The 19,275-nt window shown below is 37.0% G+C and overlaps 1 protein-coding gene across 1 annotated transcript in view; it reads left to right on the forward strand.

Moving 5' to 3' along the window:
* The window catches only part of POLA1 (DNA polymerase alpha 1, catalytic subunit), a 201,324-nt gene that overhangs the window by 61,972 nt on the left and 120,077 nt on the right, over positions 1-19,275 (forward strand). Inside the window, exons 27-31 of the mRNA XM_069784870.1 lie at positions 9,903-9,935; positions 11,501-11,593; positions 14,834-15,039; positions 16,328-16,460; positions 18,068-18,199. Coding sequence (XP_069640971.1) covers positions 9,903-9,935; positions 11,501-11,593; positions 14,834-15,039; positions 16,328-16,460; positions 18,068-18,199 — 597 coding nt within the window. The remainder of the gene's footprint in view (positions 1-9,902; positions 9,936-11,500; positions 11,594-14,833; positions 15,040-16,327; positions 16,461-18,067; positions 18,200-19,275) is intronic.

Consider the following 19,275-nt stretch of genomic DNA (forward strand, 5'->3'; position numbering starts at 1 on the left):
GATAAGCCTCTAACTTTGTTCTGTTTTTAAAAACAGTGTAAGTGTCCTCGGTTATGAGACAGGCTACAAATGGTATTAAAAAAGCCCTAGACTGCAATTTCAGGTAATTGACCAGTTGACGATTAACTGCTGAAATCTTAAAGGCTGATAATAAGGTGGTCCCTTTCAGGAATTTTCTTTTGCATGAAGCTCAGCTTTTCTCAGTTGGAGTACTCACAAAATTGTGTCATGGAGCATGTTTCTGTTTCTGTGCGAGGTCCATGACATCAAATATGGTTCCATCCTTAGCTCCTTTAAATGTCTGTAATACGTATGTTATTGTGGATATCTGTGGATAGGCAGTAGTTTCCATTGGCATGGGCCCTTTTTTCTTCTATGTCCTTATACGTAAAGTCTGGAAGGTGAAGTTGCCCCAACCTACCCTACAGTTCCTATTCCTGACTTAGAGTTGCAAGCCCTATTTAACAAGCAATTTAGGATTGTTAACTAGTAATTTTCTTTTGTAGTTAGTTTAAAAATAGCTAAAAACCTTAAATGAGCTTTTTTTTTTTAAAAATGTATTTCTATTTCTACATTGAGATCTAAGTATGGCAGAAATTAGCCATACATCTTATAATCATCTGGTAGGCCAGTAGATTTTATTTCTGACATGCTTTGTAAGTGCTTGCTTTGTTTTTTGGGGATCTTTTACGTCCTGAAGAGCTCCATCTTAATTTTTTTGTCAGACATATCTAGAGAATTAGGGAAGCTCATTTTGAAGAGATACTCTAAAAAGACTGTGTCTGACACTGACAAACCCTCAGGAGCTCTTTCCATCTGCATCCAAGTCAGCTTCATCAAGTGCTGTACAGTGGTCACACTGAACAAATAGGAAATCTGACTGAGGCTTCATGCTATTAACCATGCATGTTCCTTGTTGTCTTTTGACATCCTTGGAGCTATCACTAGGTCTTGCCTGAAGCAGGAAAGGTTAAGTGTCCCATGTGGAGTTGAAACCGTTTTCTTTCCCTGATACCACTTAGGAAGGCAGTTAGGAGCTGCCACAGGGGCTACTCTGAAGAGACTGTGTAGGAGCCACATCAATACAGTGGCTGATGTTTGGACATACTGCACATGGTACCTGCCCTCCTCCTACTTTTTCTCTACTTTGATCAGTACCAAATGTGGTTGTGAGTTTCTGAGACTTGAGCACTGGTAGTTATTTAGTCCTGCATAGGCACCTTGGTAAAAATCTTCATTTGGTACCAGTGCTTATTTCATTCAGGTTTCATTGTTCTTTGGAATTGGAATAATCTTTGTTGAATTTCGTTCAGTTATCCGTTGTAACCAGGAAAGGTGGCACAATGTCAAAGACTAAGGTTTCTCTACTTGCAGCAACAGTGTTCCTGGTTTCCAGCACTTTGTGTGTATGCTCCTGCATGATAAAAAACTTACCCTGTTATGTCTCTTTGATGCAGCAAGATCCATCTTATAGCAGATTCTTCCCCGCCCCCCCCCTCCGTCTGGGCAATCCTAAAAGGACTTGCTTTCACCACATGCTTTGTTTTTTAAGTACAGTTGTGAACCCTTAGGCATTTGTTTACACCTGATCTCTCAACTTTTGCATTTGAGTAGCTCCGTGGAAACCTGAACATCCCAGTATAGTTAGGAAGCTGAATGTATAGGAACTTCTCCTTCCTTAATCAGAGAGGCTTAACAATGTATCAGATCTGGAGCAGATTATTTTGGAGGCTTTCAGAATGATCCTTTTCTTCAGAGTAGGGAGATGACATTAAAGGTGGCACTGAGACACTTGGGGTGTCCTGGTTTAAAGCTCTCCTTACCAGGATGGGCAGTCTGTTGGCACAGGTGGTTCTGCCCCATGTAGTGAGTTGGATCCTGCCTTGTCCAAGCAATTCTTGGTCCTCAAAAGGAGGTCCGTGAACATAAAAACCAAAACCCTGCTGCTGACACCAGCTGTGCAACCGTGGACTATGAATGAGTATTGTTTAACTTCATAAAAACAACTGTCATGTTGTCTAAATATATCTAATTTAATGAAACAAAATTACATGCTTTGTGAAAATCTTGCATGACATTTAAGAAATTAGGTAAGAGAACTTTCTTAGGAGGGTAATTAGAGGCTAAAGTACTTTTCAGAATTTGAATAGATGTTGCTTTGATAGAAAACCACTTAGTCAAGATGAAAGAACAGTTTACTTTTAAAGCAGTTCGAACCACTTACAAAGATTTTTTTTTTTTTGATGGACACAACGTTCATACAGAATCTATTCATTACCAAGACTAGCATGTCCTCTCATCTCCTATAAAATTTCAGGATCACTTTCAGTGAATATACGTGTACCTAGACAGAGGTTGCCTTGCCCTGTTCAGTGTACCTATTGCAAAATGGCTATGGTTCTTCCAGAAAAAGGCTGTATTTTTCAGTAGCAGTCCTTTTTCTTTTAAGAATACATAGCAGATAGGAAGTGTTTTCTGCATTTGTTTTTCTCTTTAGCACTTGCTTGTCTTTCCCCAGCCCTTCCCTTTTCTCCAAGCATATAAGTTGTGGTTATTATTTAAGAGATGCTGACCGGGAGAACCTTAGAAGAGTAATCCAGGTTCACTTCCTGCCAACTCTACGTTCCCTTCTTGCCTTAAAGGGCCTTTCCTTTACACCTTTCTTACACCTTTCTTTCTTCTTTCTTACACCTTTCTTTTTGTAATGAAATTTTCTTTAACAGTTGGAAGATAAAGGAGGAGGGCCTTATAGACTTGCGAGTCCTGGTTACTAATTTTTTGACTAAAAAAAAAGGTGGGGGGGAGATTTGATTCTCAAGGAATTTGTCATCATCTTGGATAGTGCACTGAGTTTATCCACTGCTTAAAAAAAATATTTCAGTCTTTAGAGTATTAGCTTTATTTCTTTTTCTGGTTTACAGAAATACTTGATCTTTTTGAAAAACTGTCTTCACTTTTGATTCTGAAACCTACGCCCTGATTTCTCTAGGACTTGTAGTTACATGGCTATGAGAGTAACTTATCTGGGAGATGAGACAGTACTTACATTCCTATCACCTCAAGATTGAGACACACGCTTATATATTTGAAAGATAATTTCTAAAAATATAGTTCCACTTAAACCTGATGTGGAGAATGGTATGGTTATTCTTCCCTACTTGGGAATAGATTTTGCTGCTATTCGGAGGAAAATCTCTGTGCTCTGGTGTAAACCTTGACTAGATTCTAACTTGTCTCACCAAACAGGAAGCCTTGGTTTATAAGTAATTAATTTTAATTATTTACTGTTCTTGTCATTTTATTTTTTCTAGTGAAAGACTGATTCTCTATTGCTGAATATGTTAAACCAGTTCAATTTGGGAAACAAAGCAAAATAAAGCTTTCCTGTCTAAATGTTTGTTCATTTCACTGAAACAAATGCTGCTCTTTTCTCTATGGAGGATATACTTGTCTGTATTCATTGAAATACTGAACAACTTAACACATGTTTTGGTTTTACTAGGAAATAGTAAATGATGCGTGTCATATTCTTGCTTATTAGAAGTGGTTTTACTTATGGTTTGTGATTTGGTTAGCTTTTGATGTAGTTGCAGTGTACTTGAAATGCACAAAAGGTTTTCCTATTAAGTATAAAGCTACCTTTGCGTCTTACATTTAAGTACAAAATGTTCATCAAGCATAGAATTATTTAATGGACTTAAATAAAAAAATATTCCTAAGAGTTAATAAGCTGAAATTGGTTTGAGTACCATGTTCTTCAAGGGTTTTTAGGTGTTGCAGATCTTATTTTTTTATGGAGTAAAACAGGGAAAAAAATTCCCTGCTCCTTCATTTGTTTTAGGCTTTCAGTTTTGAATGAGTTGGTCAGAAAGAAAATAATCCCGTGGGTGGGCTGTGAGCCCTGGTGCTTCTCTAGGAACTGCCACTGGTTCTGCTGTTTGGTTTGTCTGGCAGGAGCATTACTGACTGTGGAGGGTTAGGAGATGCCCATGCTGTACAGACATCTTTCACAGCTAGTTATTCACCTGGACTTTGTGTTGTTACTGCTTCTGGGATGATGAAGTGAGGTCAGAACTGGGTCGGTTACCTTATATACACCCAAGTGTTCAACTTCATTGTTGGGCACTCAGTTCCTCCATTTCCAAGATTCTAAATTAATTTCCACACCGACGTTTTTGGGTGTTGTTTTTTGTTTGTGGTTTGGTTTTTGTTTGGGTTTTTTTGTGTTTGTTTTTTTTAAACTTTTGTCCAAAGCTGCAGGACTATTTCATTGTTTTTTCTTTCATTCTAGTACGAAAATAATCCTTTCCAAAATAGGCAAAAGTTGCTTTAGTATAGCATGGTTTGTAATATATTGTGCAGAATAACCAATAATTGTACAACTTGGTAAGGAGTTAATTCTGGTTTTCCTATTCTCTTCAGTGAAACCCACCACAAATACTTGAAATAGAGGTACTGTAGAATTTTAAAAGTGTAGTTGTTTCTGGCACTAAGGGAACATTGTCTTCAAGTTGTAATTTGATTCACATCATCATCTTCAGTGTTTTACTGTCATCTTTGCATTCCTTGTCAAAATGTGACAAAGATACACAGGATTTTGATTGTGTTCAGCATGTTTCTATTGTTGCCTTTTTTGTGTTTTCTGTTGTTCATGAGGCAGAAGATCCAACCTTTTGTTGGCATGTAAACGTGTTACTGAATCTTTGTGTACACTGCTTCAGCCCTTGGAACCATTCTCCCTTTGGTTTTGGTGCACCATCCAAGACTGGCTTTATACGCAGCCTCTATCAAAGTTGTATTAACGTCTGTCAACTTTGTTGGGTGGAGTATGGACAGTTAATTTCAGTGTTTATGAAAAAAACCCACAAAACAAAACACCTGGAAGGGAAAATTTTGGCAGGGTGGGGTGTATTTCTGATGCTGTTAACATTTCCTAAGAGTGAAGGTTTTTGGGAAATGTAACTTTGAATGCATTGTCCAAGTACAGCAAATACTCTTTGAAACAAACTTATTTATTAACTACTTGAATCTGGTCACTCATAAACTAAGTCCCTTGTCTAATGAAAAAGCTATATAGTGGTGCTTCATTCCTTGTGGCTAAGAAGGCTTCCATCTTTCTTTCACTTTTGCTTGTGGCATATGTGCCTTTTTGTCCAGCGATAGAAACCTTTTTTGAAAATCCTCCTTAATAAAATCTTTTTGCAGCATCCTGTGGCCATGGTTTATCAGTGCTAGAGGCTACTTATCACAAAATACAAGCAAAGCTAATGAATAGGTTGCAAAAATACATGGGTTCAGAAATACTTCTTACATAGATTAGTGACTGGTGTTACATACTGGAACACAGTTCTTCCTGCCCATTTGTTCTGTGTCATGGGAAGGACTAGCTAATATGAATTTCTAAAGCTGATGACAGAATTATTTTCTTACTATATAATTGCAGAAGTAGACAGCTGAGATGGAAAAAAATATGAGGTCTACACTAGATAACTACAGGTAGTCTTCAAAAATACATTTTTTTTTGCCAAGGCCTTAAGAGTGTTATGCATAAGTGATTTTTTTTTGTTTGGTTTGTTTTGGTTTTTTTTGGTATGCATCTTTGGCGCAATATTTTTGTAATCATTGCAGTCAGTCTTCAGTCTGGTCTTAAGTCTCCCTTTTGGTTCCTTCACATCTGCGGCCCTAGGAATCTACAGAAAGTTTGTGTGTCTTCAGGAGAAATCTTTGCATCAGTGTGTTAGTTTTGTGCCCTGTCCCATTGTTTTTTAACTCAGGTATGTTAGCTTTTTTTCACATAAGCATCCTCTCATTGGAAGGTACTCTTTAGTGGTTTTTAAATAAGGAATCTTTCAAAATACTTGATGTAATGGATAATAGTAAAGCTGTTCTTTGTGTATTTATTTATTTTTAAACATTCCCTTTCTTAAATTACGTCCTCATTTAATTAAGTAATTAGTGAGTTGGAGTAGAAGTAGGACAGGGAATTTTGCAGTTTGATTGCTTGTCTGCAATTACAATCTTTCAGTTTATATTGACTTGCAGTTCATGGGTGAGAGAATGTGTTTCTAGTCTTGCTTTTGCAAGAAAAAAGTTAAAATAGAATTTCACAGATGTTCGCTGTGCTGAGAAGTTCACAGGTTTTTAGAAGTATATGTTTGCTGGGGGGAGGGGGCATGGCTGTACAGATGGGTTGCCAGGCAATTAATTCTTCCTACTTGGACTGCCTGCAGTAGGACACAATCCAGCTCTCATGAGCAGTGCAATATTATTTGCAAAAGGAAACTACCGAGTAACAATTTTCCTATTCTCTTCCTTCTTTCTTCTGTCTTCCCAGCCTCACTATAAACCTCCCTTCCTTTTCTGTGCATTTCTGAGAAACTGCTAATGATTGATATGATAGCAGTGCTGTCATTCTTTTTAACAAAAAAAAAAAAAAAAAAGTAATTTTTATTCTAGGTATTTTAATAGAGTCCCATTAAGGATGTATGGCTGACTGAAATATTGGCATGAAGGGCTCTCACTGAGCTGAGCCCAGGAATTAAGAAGTCAGGAAATCGGCTGCTGCATTGCAAAAGAACCTTGTGTGACACAGTATCTCCTGATTGGGGGGATCATTACTGCTATTATGACTCGACTTGCGTAGGAATTTTAAATTTCATCTGAATGTCAGTAATAACCCTCTTAGCAAATTATCCTGAATAAAATCACGAAGGCATTTTATATAATAGGTGTTGAATTACTGGATAGATTTGCTAATTAAATACTCTTTGTTCTGCTGCAGTTGACATTACAGGGTAAGATCTTGAACAATTATTCTCAACAGCTGTACTTTGTTAAGGGAAAAATTAACTACAAAGTTTATTTTTTTTTCTACACTTGAAGTTGGCAGATTTTTGAAATGTGCTTGAAAAAAATTCCATCATCCAATTGGTAATGAAAAGATAAATATGCAGGTGTTGCTGTGAAATCAGATAACTACCGACTGCCTTATTAATGAATTTAGCAAGCCTTTATAACCTTCTGTTTTGTAGCTGTTGGCACTTACAAGTGATCTCCTGTCAGAATGGGTAGCACTAGCATATGCCATTCACTTGATGAAGCTAACTTGTCTGTGACTGTCTTGTTACTACTTACATCCACTGCTGTCCTTGGAGACAATTGAGAAATGGTCTTTGCACAGCCAAACAATTTTTTTTAGTAGGGTGTAATCCTTTTTAAAAAAAAAAGTTATCTTTTTAACTATTAATAGAAAGCATTATTTCAGAGAATGAAGTAGAAAATGCCAGAGATTATCAAGGGAAAAAATGGTAGGCCTTCTTTTCTTTTACATGTAAACTCTTAATTGTCCAATTTTAAAATTTTGTTTCGGGGACTCCTGTTTGCTTTTGGAGTACTAAGGGAAAGGTATAACCTTTCTCTGTAGGAGTTAGCTAATTAAGTGAGAGAAAGGGGGGGTGGGGTGGTGAATAAGCTAGAACTCTGATTACTGTATATGAAATTTGATGTCATGTACCAGTGATATGTGTCTTTAGAATAATTTCAAAACTCCATGGAAAGGTGGTGGGGTGGTGCCATCTGAATCACTCCCTAGGAGATGAATACGAGTGGAATATCTTTTTTAAGGTTCTGACTAAAATGGAATTGGGTGCATCTGAGCACATTCAGCCTAGAATGAATCTGCAGTTAAGACTGACCATCTTCCTGTTCTTTTTTGTCTACATAGAAGGTTGAGGCCAGCTGAGCTTTTTGCAGCTTGGGACATCAGCAGTGTTCAGTCATCACATTGTCCGAGTACCTAGTTTGCGGCATCAGTGGATGGTCTATAAACCAACTGGATGTTTTGAACTTGACCCAGAGATTGTAAATCCATAGGTATCCGTATGTGCTTGGGGAATAACCCTGATAAGGACGTTCATTGTGAGTCAGCTGTGTCAAAGTTACACTGTGGTCTGGAACCTAACCTTTCCTTAAGGGCCTTGAAGGGAGTGGTATATTATGTTTGCTTAGCTCGTGTCTTTGTACTTGAGTCCATCCTTAGGTGCAGTGATTTTTCTTCGAAGATGAAAGCGGCTAGGAAATGTGTCTGAACAGAAACTATGCTGAAACAGAACATTAAGTTTGCAAAGTCAAGCATTGCAAAACTAAGAATGCCAGTGGAATATAGCTTTTAGTGCATAATTCTGTGGTGCATAATTTAAAACAAACTGAAAAAGCGTAGTGGAGCATCATACTTTAGTATTCATCGTTCATTGTTTAAGGGTTCAGAAATATTAAAAAAACTTGCCGTTAATGTTGAAGGAATGACAGCGTTGTCATCCTGTTTGTGTACTGTTATGTAGAGGCGGACATTCCACCTTTGTTTCAGAATTGCTTGCTGTAATAGCAATAGTCAATATCATGATAGTCAAGACTCTTGCATTCATTTTAGGCTCCTTGGCCTTACGAAATTAATGAGATTTCCCTGAAGAAGGTCGTACTCCCACTAAGCATGGCCAGCTGTTCCCTGTTTCTCCTTTTTCTTTCCTCATCCCTGCTAATTTCTACTGCTCAGCTCCTTGTCACAGACTTCTTGACTACAAGTCATAATTCTGCCTTTTTGGCAAATATGGCCAAGGAGTATTGCAATTTAATGTATGAAAAATAATAAAACTTAGACTAGGTTACTGAATTTAATATAACCTGTTAAAATAGTGTGTTGCCTGACTATCTTTAAAGCTAGAGTACCAAATTGTTCGTGTTCACCTAACAGACTCTGATCTATCATCAATATAACAAGTGGTTCAAAGTAATCCTCTTTAAGAAAATTTAAAGTATAAATATATAAGTAGCAGGACTAGCTGAAAAAGAACTGAAGTTTATGCTGAGTGGGGATGGAGAGGACTGAAACCAGGGAACTGGGACTAACCAGGTGGAATCTGGAGCTGTGTGCCAGAGCACCAGGATGCTGATGAGAAAGGAAATGGGGAATACAGTGGAAACATGGCCAGGTGACTGAAGGAATGGACCAGATGTTGGTTCTTTTGCAGCTGTGCAAACTTCACCAAGCCCTTCCTGCTGCAGCAGCTACACGTTTTGTTCATCAAGCTAGTTTTACTTTGTCTTTTCTGCGCTACAGCTGTATCTGTGGCTTCAGATGGTACGCTCTTCCACCCCTCTCCCCTATGCTGACCAGTATTAGAGATGGAAGCAGGAGCCTACTCATGTGAAGTCTCTATAGCTATTTCTAAGGTTCAGAGAATTGCTATTCAGAGCATTCAGGGAACTTGGGATGAGCTCTTGGCTGAGGAACAAACCTCGTTACACACGGATTTGCTCACTGAGTCAACATCTTTATCCTACCTCTATCCCAGCTCCTTGTCCCAGTTGTGGTTTCCCTAAGGAGTTTGTTTTTTGATGACCCATTTTGAGATCACTCTAAGGGTAATCAACCTTTTGACTAGGTTCTTGTTAAGTGAGCAGCATCCAGGCTTTACTGAGTAAGACAGGACATTTTGGGGGAAAAGACTCAATGACATCAAGAGATAAGATGATGGATATGGAGGAGACAACTGACCTATATTACTGAAAGAGGCTTAATTCTGGCACTTCCTGATTAGGTTTTATTTGAGCATTTGATTCAATGTTCTTTTTTTCCTAAGGTAGAATGTGTGTGTGCACATGCAATTTTGAGATTTGTTTTAATCTTGTTTTAGGGGAGTTAATAATAGCATTAATACAAGGTCAGATGAGAATTTACTCATGTAATGGGAGTATTGAGGTGACTGTGTGTTGCCAGGAGAGAGGTGGTTTGCTTTGTTTTGAAAGGTGAGAGCATTTGGAGTTAGCAACCTAATGGATATGTTTGCATGTGTTAGCTTGTAATTATATCATACACTAATCTTTGATTATTTTTTTTATTTCAGATTTTGATGCATACCAAGGAGATGGTGCAAAAGGTAATGCTGAGCATTTTCATTAAACAACAACCCTTAAAGAGCACACCTGGTGAAATTTTTTTTATTCTAGGAGAACTGTAACCCAAACAGACCTGAAATCACTTCTTAGGATGCCTGGTTTACAAATGTAATCCTTCCTAATGGATTATAGCTTTTTTTCTTTTCCTACCACAGATATGATCTGGCCCCTGCTTGAAGCCTATGTGCGACTGTTTCAAGGAAATTAGCAACAGTGCTAATTAGAGTTTACTCATAGACCTGTTACACCATGTGTTCTAGTGTTTTATTATGGTTTATTTTTTGGCATCCTTTAAACTCTGTCACAGGGTGGTTTTTTGACTATATGGAGTTCAACATGGACATAGCCATGCTGCAGTTTTTACAGCTGCATTGATTTTCCACCACTGAAAACATCAGGTTTTCATTTTTTCAAGTTAATATTATGTAATTGGATGCATCTGCCCATTTTTTTGGTGACATTTTTTCCTTGCTATGCCTTTCATATGCACCTCAGGCTTTTTTATGTGCCTCGGTTTGTCTAGAGTTTGATCCATTATCCCAGAGTATTATGGCAGTCTGGCTGCTGTTTGAACACAATCTTTTCCAAGCAGGGCATTTGAATTATTACAAGGATCAGTATGAGAGATGATACAAAGGGCAGAGTGTCAGTCAGAGAGAAGGAATCAAGTACGTGTTTGTGTTCATCTCCAGGTGTAATTGTTCAGTAGTTCAACCTGGGGATGCAAAACTTGTGGGTGATAGTAGCTAGATCCTTATGCAAAAGGAGTGCCTTGTTCCCTGAAAGATCTGCTGCCCCAGGGAGGACTAACACATGTAACTAGATTACAGTAGGAAAAAAAAAAAAGGATGGGAGTGAGAAAATGGAAATATGAAGCCACCTGCATAATCTGAAAAAGTGTAAGAAGAGCAGCCTAATCTGGGCAGTACTGTGGTATTGTCAGTTATGGTATCCACCAGCCAATATTTTCACTAGATTTGTTTGAAATAGAGTATCTAAGTTTTTGGGTTGGGTTTTGTTTTTAAGTCCAGAATGACTTTTTTGCAGTAGTATTGTGATGGCTACAAATGGGATAGGATACCTGACTGTGGTATTATCTTTCAAGCACATTGGCTAAATGCCTCATCTGAATAGTCTGAATTTGTCCAGCTGTCTTTGAGTCTAAGTGATCTTCTTGTGTCCTAGCAGTCCAAAATTATTTCTGATTAGAGTTCCTGCTGTTTCTCAAGATTAGACTTGTTCACTGACTTATTTTTCTAGCATTCATTTAGTAAAATTCTAACCACTTATATTAGGTACACAACTGAACAGTGATTTTTTTTTTAAACATATCAGTGATTTAAGTTTCATCATTCTCTTTAAGTTCATGTACGTCTTAATGAAATGTACAGACTTCTCAGTAAAAACTTACTTTACGTTTTTCTGCTCTTTAGTATTTAAGGGATAATATACAGATAATGGTATTTTTGAATCTTGAAAATGAGGTGGGACTTTAAAAAGATGGAGTAGTTCTGTTTTGTTTTTCAAAGCAATTTGTTTCATTTAGATGAACCTTGAAGTGATTTATGGAGACACAGATTCCATTATGATAAATACTAATAGCACCAATTTGGATGAGGTCTTCAAGCTCGGGAACAAGGTAAGGAATTTTTTCTTTTTAGAGCTTTCCTGCATGTCTGTGTTATAACACTGAGTGGAGCAGATGGTATTAAGAGAGGACTCTATGGCATAAGCAGAGAATAGGCCACAAGGAAGAATTTGACGATGTATGGAAGCTATGGAGTAGTAAAAGTTCAGTGCCCTGTCTTCAGACGTAGCTACTCTGTGCGTTTTCCGAAGTGATTAAATTAAATGAAACATTTCATTGTATAATGAGCTTTTTTTACTAATCCTAAGTTACCAGGATGCTATCTGAATACTTGGTAAGTCAAAATGTAAGGTACAATTCCTCCACATTAGTTAAAATTACAATGTGAACACAATTTTGATGTTAATGATTTTTGTTTTGACATGAGAGATGTCTATCAGTTTAGTTTTGTTTAGTTATGTAGTGTGTGTTACACTCTATCTGCCATCAGATTTCCAGTGGCAAATTCAAATATTAATTTCCAAGGTATACTAGATATGGAAGAGATCTGTTTGATTAGCAGTTGGCAATTCATGATGTGGAAATTTTGCGGCTCTCCGAAATTGTGGAAGACAAGCGAGAAATGTTTCAGAACATTTTAAAGAAAAGATGTAAGAGAAGTTGGTTTTGGAATAAATTGTGATGAAAATGAAAGCTATGGAAGCTCTAAAAAAAACAAAGAAAACTTTGAGGTTTTTTTCAGTATGGTATTAAACAAAAGTCATGTAATTTTAAGGCAAGAGTGATTCTGGGGTTTTTTAGAATGCTTCTGCTTTCATGCTAGGTTGGTACTTTCAGAAGTAGGTGCATCTCAGGAGCATGGAAAAAGGAATAACAACTTGATGTCATAACCAAGTAGCAGGAGGGCTGATGGCATGGAAGAAAGCAATCTCTTTTTTGTTTGCCACCTGCAAGACTATATTTAGTTTCAAATGTATATATAGCAGTGTATAAGAAAGTTTAATCTCACTCTAGCCGTGTGTGTGTGTGTGGTTTCATTCTGATTTGGTTTTTGTCCCTGTACTCCCATTTGCTGGGTAAATGTTACAGAGGAGCAGTTAAATGATAATAATTTTTATAAAGTCTGACAGAATCATCATCATAGGTTAAATACTTCTGATTTTGATTCAGGTTTACTGAGAGAATGGGGGGGGGTGTAACTCATGTAAAAAATTATCAGGATAGAGAATTGTATCTGTTGATGAGGAACACTCTTAAGAAATGTCACTGTTCTATTGCATATTAATTTCTTTCCCAAAATATCATTTTCAGAGATGAAGGTTATTTACATTTCATGCATTATACTTTTGTTTTGATGTAGACTGTATGGAAGGCACACAGGTTTAATGCAAACAGTTACTGTGAGAGCAGTTAGCGTATGTACCTCTGTTCTGATGCAGAGTGTCAATTTATAGGTTGCCTTCAGCAATGAAGCATTCCTCCGAGACATTAATTTTGTTTTTCTATTGGAGAAAATTCTCTCATCTTCTTTCTGAATTTTCCCATCTAATGCCTTGTCTCACAGGTTTCTGCTTGTGTTCACCCCTGCCCTTAACCCCCATTATTTATATCCATGCCCCTTTTAGTCATTACTCAGCAGAATTTCATACGTTTCTCATTTTCTGTGCATCCTTGTGAATCAGATTTGCCAGTACATTCAATACTGCACTGTTGCTGGTTTTTAAGCACTCCATTAGTATGATATAGAAAAAATAATTTAGAAGACTTGGAAAAAAAATAGCAGAAAAATATTCAGAGGAATTGTTTGACTGTTTTGCTTTAACGAGTAAAATACGAACCTTTTGACAAAACAGTTTTGCCTCATGATGTCCTTCATAACTTATAAATATACAAGGGATATAAAACACTACTAAGGATAGCCCCAGATTTTTAAAAGTGATGATAGCTACTGCAATAGGAAAAAGGGAGAGCTAAGTGAGAAAAATTAAATACACACATATATGTATACGTATACATAATACATATACATGGAAAATTTGTAAGGAAAGTTTTGGTTAACACTGGTAATGTGGGCCCAAAGCTAGGTAGAAAACCAATGAGATTTTATGCTGGAAGTACTGTTCCTGTCTTAGTGAGGGTATGTGTTAGGTGGCGAAAGAACTTTAATTTATATAAAACTTCAGTGAGGCATGAGAAAAGGATAGTTCATAGTTGGTGGTCTCTGACGAGAGAACTGGAAATAACAGAGGAGTAAGGGTGGTTAGGGAGATACTGAAAATCAAGAGGGAATGAAAGTTGTAGAGGAAAGAAAATGAAGAGTAGAACATGTGAAGACAGAACAGGATGTCTGAGGAGTGATATGCAGGTATTCTGTTGAAGAAAGTAAAGTAAAAATGTATGAAGAAAGAAAAATGCGAGTGGGAAACTTTTAGTTGAGCCAGTAGGTGGGCGAATGTGTACTGGAACTGAAGTTCTTTGTTAAAGGTACATGCTGTTTTGAGCTGTTGCACTTCTATCCTCTTAGAATAGAGGTAAGAGATGTGGAGCCACTTGATATTTTGTACTATATTAAGGCAACATATCAAGTGCAATTTCAAGCTTTTGTATGTGGATAAGACATAGCCTGTGTGTAGAAAAATGGCACCTTTTCCTCTCAAAGAAATCAGGCTATAGAAAAAGTAGGCATATTGTGGGGAAGGGTATAAATAAACACTTGCCCATTTGTGCGTGTTTTTCCTCAACAGACACAGAGCTCTGGTCTGCAGTCATAGCTCTCCCTCCCCTCCCTGGTTGGAGGGGGGAGAAAAAAAAAGCGCCTTTGCAAGACACCTTTTTTATAAAGCAATTTCCATGTTATAAATGACGGTCTCTTATCTTTTCCTAGTAAGTGGATCCCTACTCTGAAATCCCTTGTTCGCTTAATTTATGTGAGAGGCTAGATGGAGTAGCCGCCCTAGCAAAACGGGCTGGAGTCAAGTTATCTGCAAGGTCACATTCAGTCCCATGCTTCTCTGCCCAGTTTAATTTTATTAGGGAGTTAGGTATACCAAGCTGTAAATCCTGAAGAAGCCAATGGGTGAACCTTAATTTTAATAGTAGTTCATAGTTAATACTGTGTACTTAATTTCATGCTTAATGATATCTAACGAGTCTTTAAAATGTGAATGCAAACACACAGTGTGTAGTGTTACTTGTTTTAAAACTTAAGAATGATACAATTCTAGATGGAAGTTAAATTTGTCCATAGTTACTAAGGTGTTGCATTTGGTTTTAATGTTGGTGCATTCACAGATCAAAAGTGAAGTGAACAAGCTCTATAAACTGTTGGAAATTGATATTGATGGAGTCTTTAAGTCCTTGCTACTGTTAAAGAAGAAGAAATATGCTGCTCTGATTGTGGAACCAACAGGAGATGGGAAATATGTAACTAAACAAGAACTGAAAGGATTGGATATAGTCCGGAGAGACTGGTGTGATCTTGCAAAAGAGACTGGAAAGTGAGTTTCTTTTTCCCATTGTCCTCTTTGCTTTATATTAAACAGTACATGCTTCATAAACATTTGATATCACGTTGCTGTTTCCTGAAAAGTCCAGACTGGTAACTAACATCACTGTTAGAGCGTATTAGCTGATTTTTTTAGGAGATAGTAAATGTTGCATTTTGGCATTGGTAACAGATTATACTTGTGCCAGTCCAAATGTCTCTAATTTTACTGTCTGTTTTTGTATCTTCTGTGGAAGCTATGCATTGGAGTTGTTGCAATGTTGTATATGCAGTTTAATAAACCACAGCTGAAAGCTTGTGGAAATGGTAGGTGCTATCAGTGTTTGGAGTCATAGGTTTTAGGTCAGATTTTTTTCAAAGATGGTTAAAGAGGCTGGTGGTCAGCTCTTTCAGCATCCTCTAATAAAGCTGGAAGTGCACTGGGTGCAGCTTGAGGAGGTGATCCCTTCCCCCAAGACTGTTTCTCTTCCATTTTTCAAATGCGACTCTTCTGATGCTTCATTATGATGGATGCTGGATCAATGATTTATTAGTTGTCATTGCACAGGGCATTTTCGTACTTACATTCAATGGAGATAATACATTTAGCACTGTAGAAAGAAAATTGGAGCGGGTGGAGAGGTGGTCATCTGGAGGCTGACTCAACTTGTATTGCGTACTGCCTCTTGAAAACTTAACTTAAATAAATTGGGGCCCAAATGTATCAAAAAATGAATACTTTTCTACATCTGTAAAAATACACCACACACTTGCTTACTGTTCTTAAGACTTGCATTTTCTAAGAAAAGATGCATCATAATAGAAGCAAATTTTTCCAAGTTAGGAATGTATTAGTAATTAAAGCTATACAAATGTTTGAGAGTGTTCTTTAGTGACTAACTCTTCTGCAGCTGGCAGATCTTCCAACCACATTTTACAGAAATAGGCAAGACTTTGCTTACTTGATATGTTCTCTTCTCCCCCATCTTAAGATACCTGCTATGGAATAATAAATGGCAAAATGAAATGGGAGCAGAAAATAGAAACCAGTTGCACTCAACAATTCCAAATCACTGTTTAACATTAGAACTATTTAAAATAATTTGCTTTTAGTACAATAAGTAAATAAATAAAATGCAAAATGAAATATCCTGGCAAATTTCTATAAATTTGGCATGAGACGTCATCCTTAGGCTCTTTAATTTCTAGAGGTAACGCAGGGGAAGAGAGGATTGTGTTTATTGTAATGGTTTTGCTTTGCTTGTCTTAAGCTTTTCTTCAACTCTGGACTGTTTTTACAGCTATATAATTGGTCAGATTCTTTCTGATCAGCCCCGAGACATAATCGTGGAAAATATTCAAAGGCAGCTCATAGAAATTGGAGAAAATGTGATCAATGGCAAGATCCCAGTAAATCAGTTTGAAATAAACAAGGTAAATGACGTCTCAGCTCTTTTCTGTCTTGGAAAAACTTTACTGTTCCTGAATATATTGACGGCTGATAAAAATCTTTTTAATCCTTATAATGCTGTGAAATATCAAGAGTTCTATTAGATACTGAATAGCATGGAACATACTGCAAAGATCCTACAATATGAGAAAAAATACCTTGTGGGGCTGGAGGCCTGCCTTGCTTCCTCAGAATAACAACTTTTGTGTCTTGTCCCATCCTGCTGTCTTCCCTGCTGATTCTGCACTTTGAGAATGACGTGATAGCTCATGCTTTCAGGAGAAGTTTTCTCCTAAGCTGTTATTTTATATTTTAGGTTTAAAATACATAAGCTGAAGAATGCAATGGAAAAAAAATCAAGCATTCTGTTTTTTAGAAAACCCATATAAAAGCATACTGTTGTTAGTTTATTTCTCTTCAAAGCTCCATAGAAGAAGGCTAATAGTCATTTTGAGATCTCATTCAAGACTTTACTGCCGCAAGAAGTAAAATACTCTGCTTTATCTATAGGAGTTTTAGCAAACAGCGTTGTGGTTTTGGTTTATTTTTATGAATCCTCAATGAAACCTGTAGTTTTAACTTCAAAAGCTGCCCCCGCCCTGCCCCTGCTAGGGGGCTGTTTTACTGAGTTGGATATTACGTGCTCCTCTCATGCTTCTAATAGAAGAGATTTCCCAAATTTGCTCTATCCAAAGTCTCTTTCTTTTGCCAGCCAGACATCTGTCTGCTCTGTAAGACTGTGTTAATCAATCAGTTAAGAAGTGTGTTCAGGTTGTCATATGTGTCTTGGAGACAGCAGTGATTTTTATGGTTGACTAAAAACAAACAAACAAAAAAAGTGTTCTGACGCAAATAATCTAACAGTACTTAGTATCCCGGTAAAAGATATACATGGAATAATTTTCACTTTAAATGCTGAATGTTCCTCTGTTTTACTACTTTGGGAAAAAATAAATAATGTGTTTCACTATTAACTCAAATGTATAAATTGTTTCTAAGAATTGGGATGACGGTAAATATTTAAACGTAGCATTTTATTTTCTGTAAAGGAAAAACACATTGTGGAATCTCAGTAGTATGAGATACGTGGAAATATTTAAATCCAGTTGTATCCTCTTGCTACAGAGTGTTAAATACACTTAACCACTTGATATTCAGATTTACTTTATGACCTGACCTGGTGCAGGGGTAAGAGGGTAATCTCTGGCTGTATTTTTGTATTTTGCGTAATGTTTTCATCTTCAATGTAGTTTAATTTTAAAACAATTGCATTATATCTGTAACTGTTTTGAACTGTTGTGCTTTTAATGTAATGCATTTTTCAGACAGCAATTGTAGAAGCATCCTCTCATTTTATTAATAATAAAATTTTTAAAGTATGAAGGACTGGTACCTAGACCTTAATGTCTGGAACATACCTTTATTACAATTTTTTCATCTTTCTTTTTTGTCTTGCAAATGTACTTGTGAATAGTAGATGGATGAGGATAGCTACTATGTAATCTTGTCTTTGACAGTTCTGAGTTGTCCATCACGGAAGTAAAATACTTTTCTCATAGTTATGTTTCTGTTTCCTCCTTTGATCTCTCAGGCATTGACAAAAGATCCACAGGATTATCCTGACAGAAAAAGCTTGCCACATGTGCATGTTGCCATGTGGATAAACTCTCAAGGAGGCCGAAGGGTGAAGGCAGGAGACACGGTGTCATACATCATTTGTCAGGTAAAAATGTCTTTATATATAGCTAAATACTAGGTATTGTTTTGAGAGATGGCAAAGAAAACCAATCGAACTCCTGGAAAAAATGTTTTGATGTTTCTTTGTAGTGAGATTATGTTATAGTTTAAAATAGTCAGTTTACTGTACTAAATTCAGTGTTATAGAGCCAGAAAGAACTATTGTGATCAGCTCAGGTCATCTGACTATTTTCATATAGTGGCTGATGAAATTTCCCTGAATTAATTTCTGTTTGGAACTAGAACTTATTTTTAAGGAAAATATCCAGTCTTTGTTTTAAGGAGAAGAAAATTCTGGTGGTGAAGAGCCTGTCATTCTTGGAAAGCTAGCTAATTAATTGGTGGTAGTGGTTAATAGTGTCATTGTTATTTCCAGTCTCAACCTGTGTCTTTTCAGTTCATAGTCATTGGATCTGGCACTACCTCTGTTGGATAGACTGGGGAATTTGAGGAACTTTCTGTTTTCAGATGTTTATCCTATAAATGTTTGTCATTATCTCACAAATATATAGTCCACTTTGGATTTACTGTTAAAAAAAAAAAAAGGTGTCGGTTGGATTAGATGGACCAAGGGATCTCTTATGCCAAACTGATGGACTTGGCAACGTGACTTCTACAGTGGACCACTATTTCAGCTCCTTCATGGTTACAAACTGAAAGATACTGTATTTTATTTAACTGAGAATTCTTAGCCTGGCATGATGAAGCTGCCAAGACTTATGAGAGCTGGGCCATGGGTACGGCTGAGCAATGGCACAATACAAGGGAAGAATGTACTTGTTGAAAGAAGGGAGCTGAAGGAATTGCATTGTAATTATTTTTGCAAAGCAGCTGGATGAGCTGAATAGTCCTAAATTAATTTTGTTCTGAATACTAAGTTGTCTGAAAGGGGTGGGAGGGACCAATGGCTTGCAGTCTGTCTATTAGTGATGGGTTTTCAGTCCATGGTTGCTGACCCTACTGAAGTCAGTAGCTTGTCTTAACTGAAAAATGAAGGTGTTGTGTTCATGCATTAGTTTTATTTTGCTGTAAAAAAAGGCAAAAAAGAGACTGTACTTAGCA

This window comes from Haliaeetus albicilla, chromosome 6, assembly GCF_947461875.1.
Source record: "Haliaeetus albicilla chromosome 6, bHalAlb1.1, whole genome shotgun sequence".
NCBI lineage: Eukaryota > Metazoa > Chordata > Aves > Accipitriformes > Accipitridae > Haliaeetus > Haliaeetus albicilla.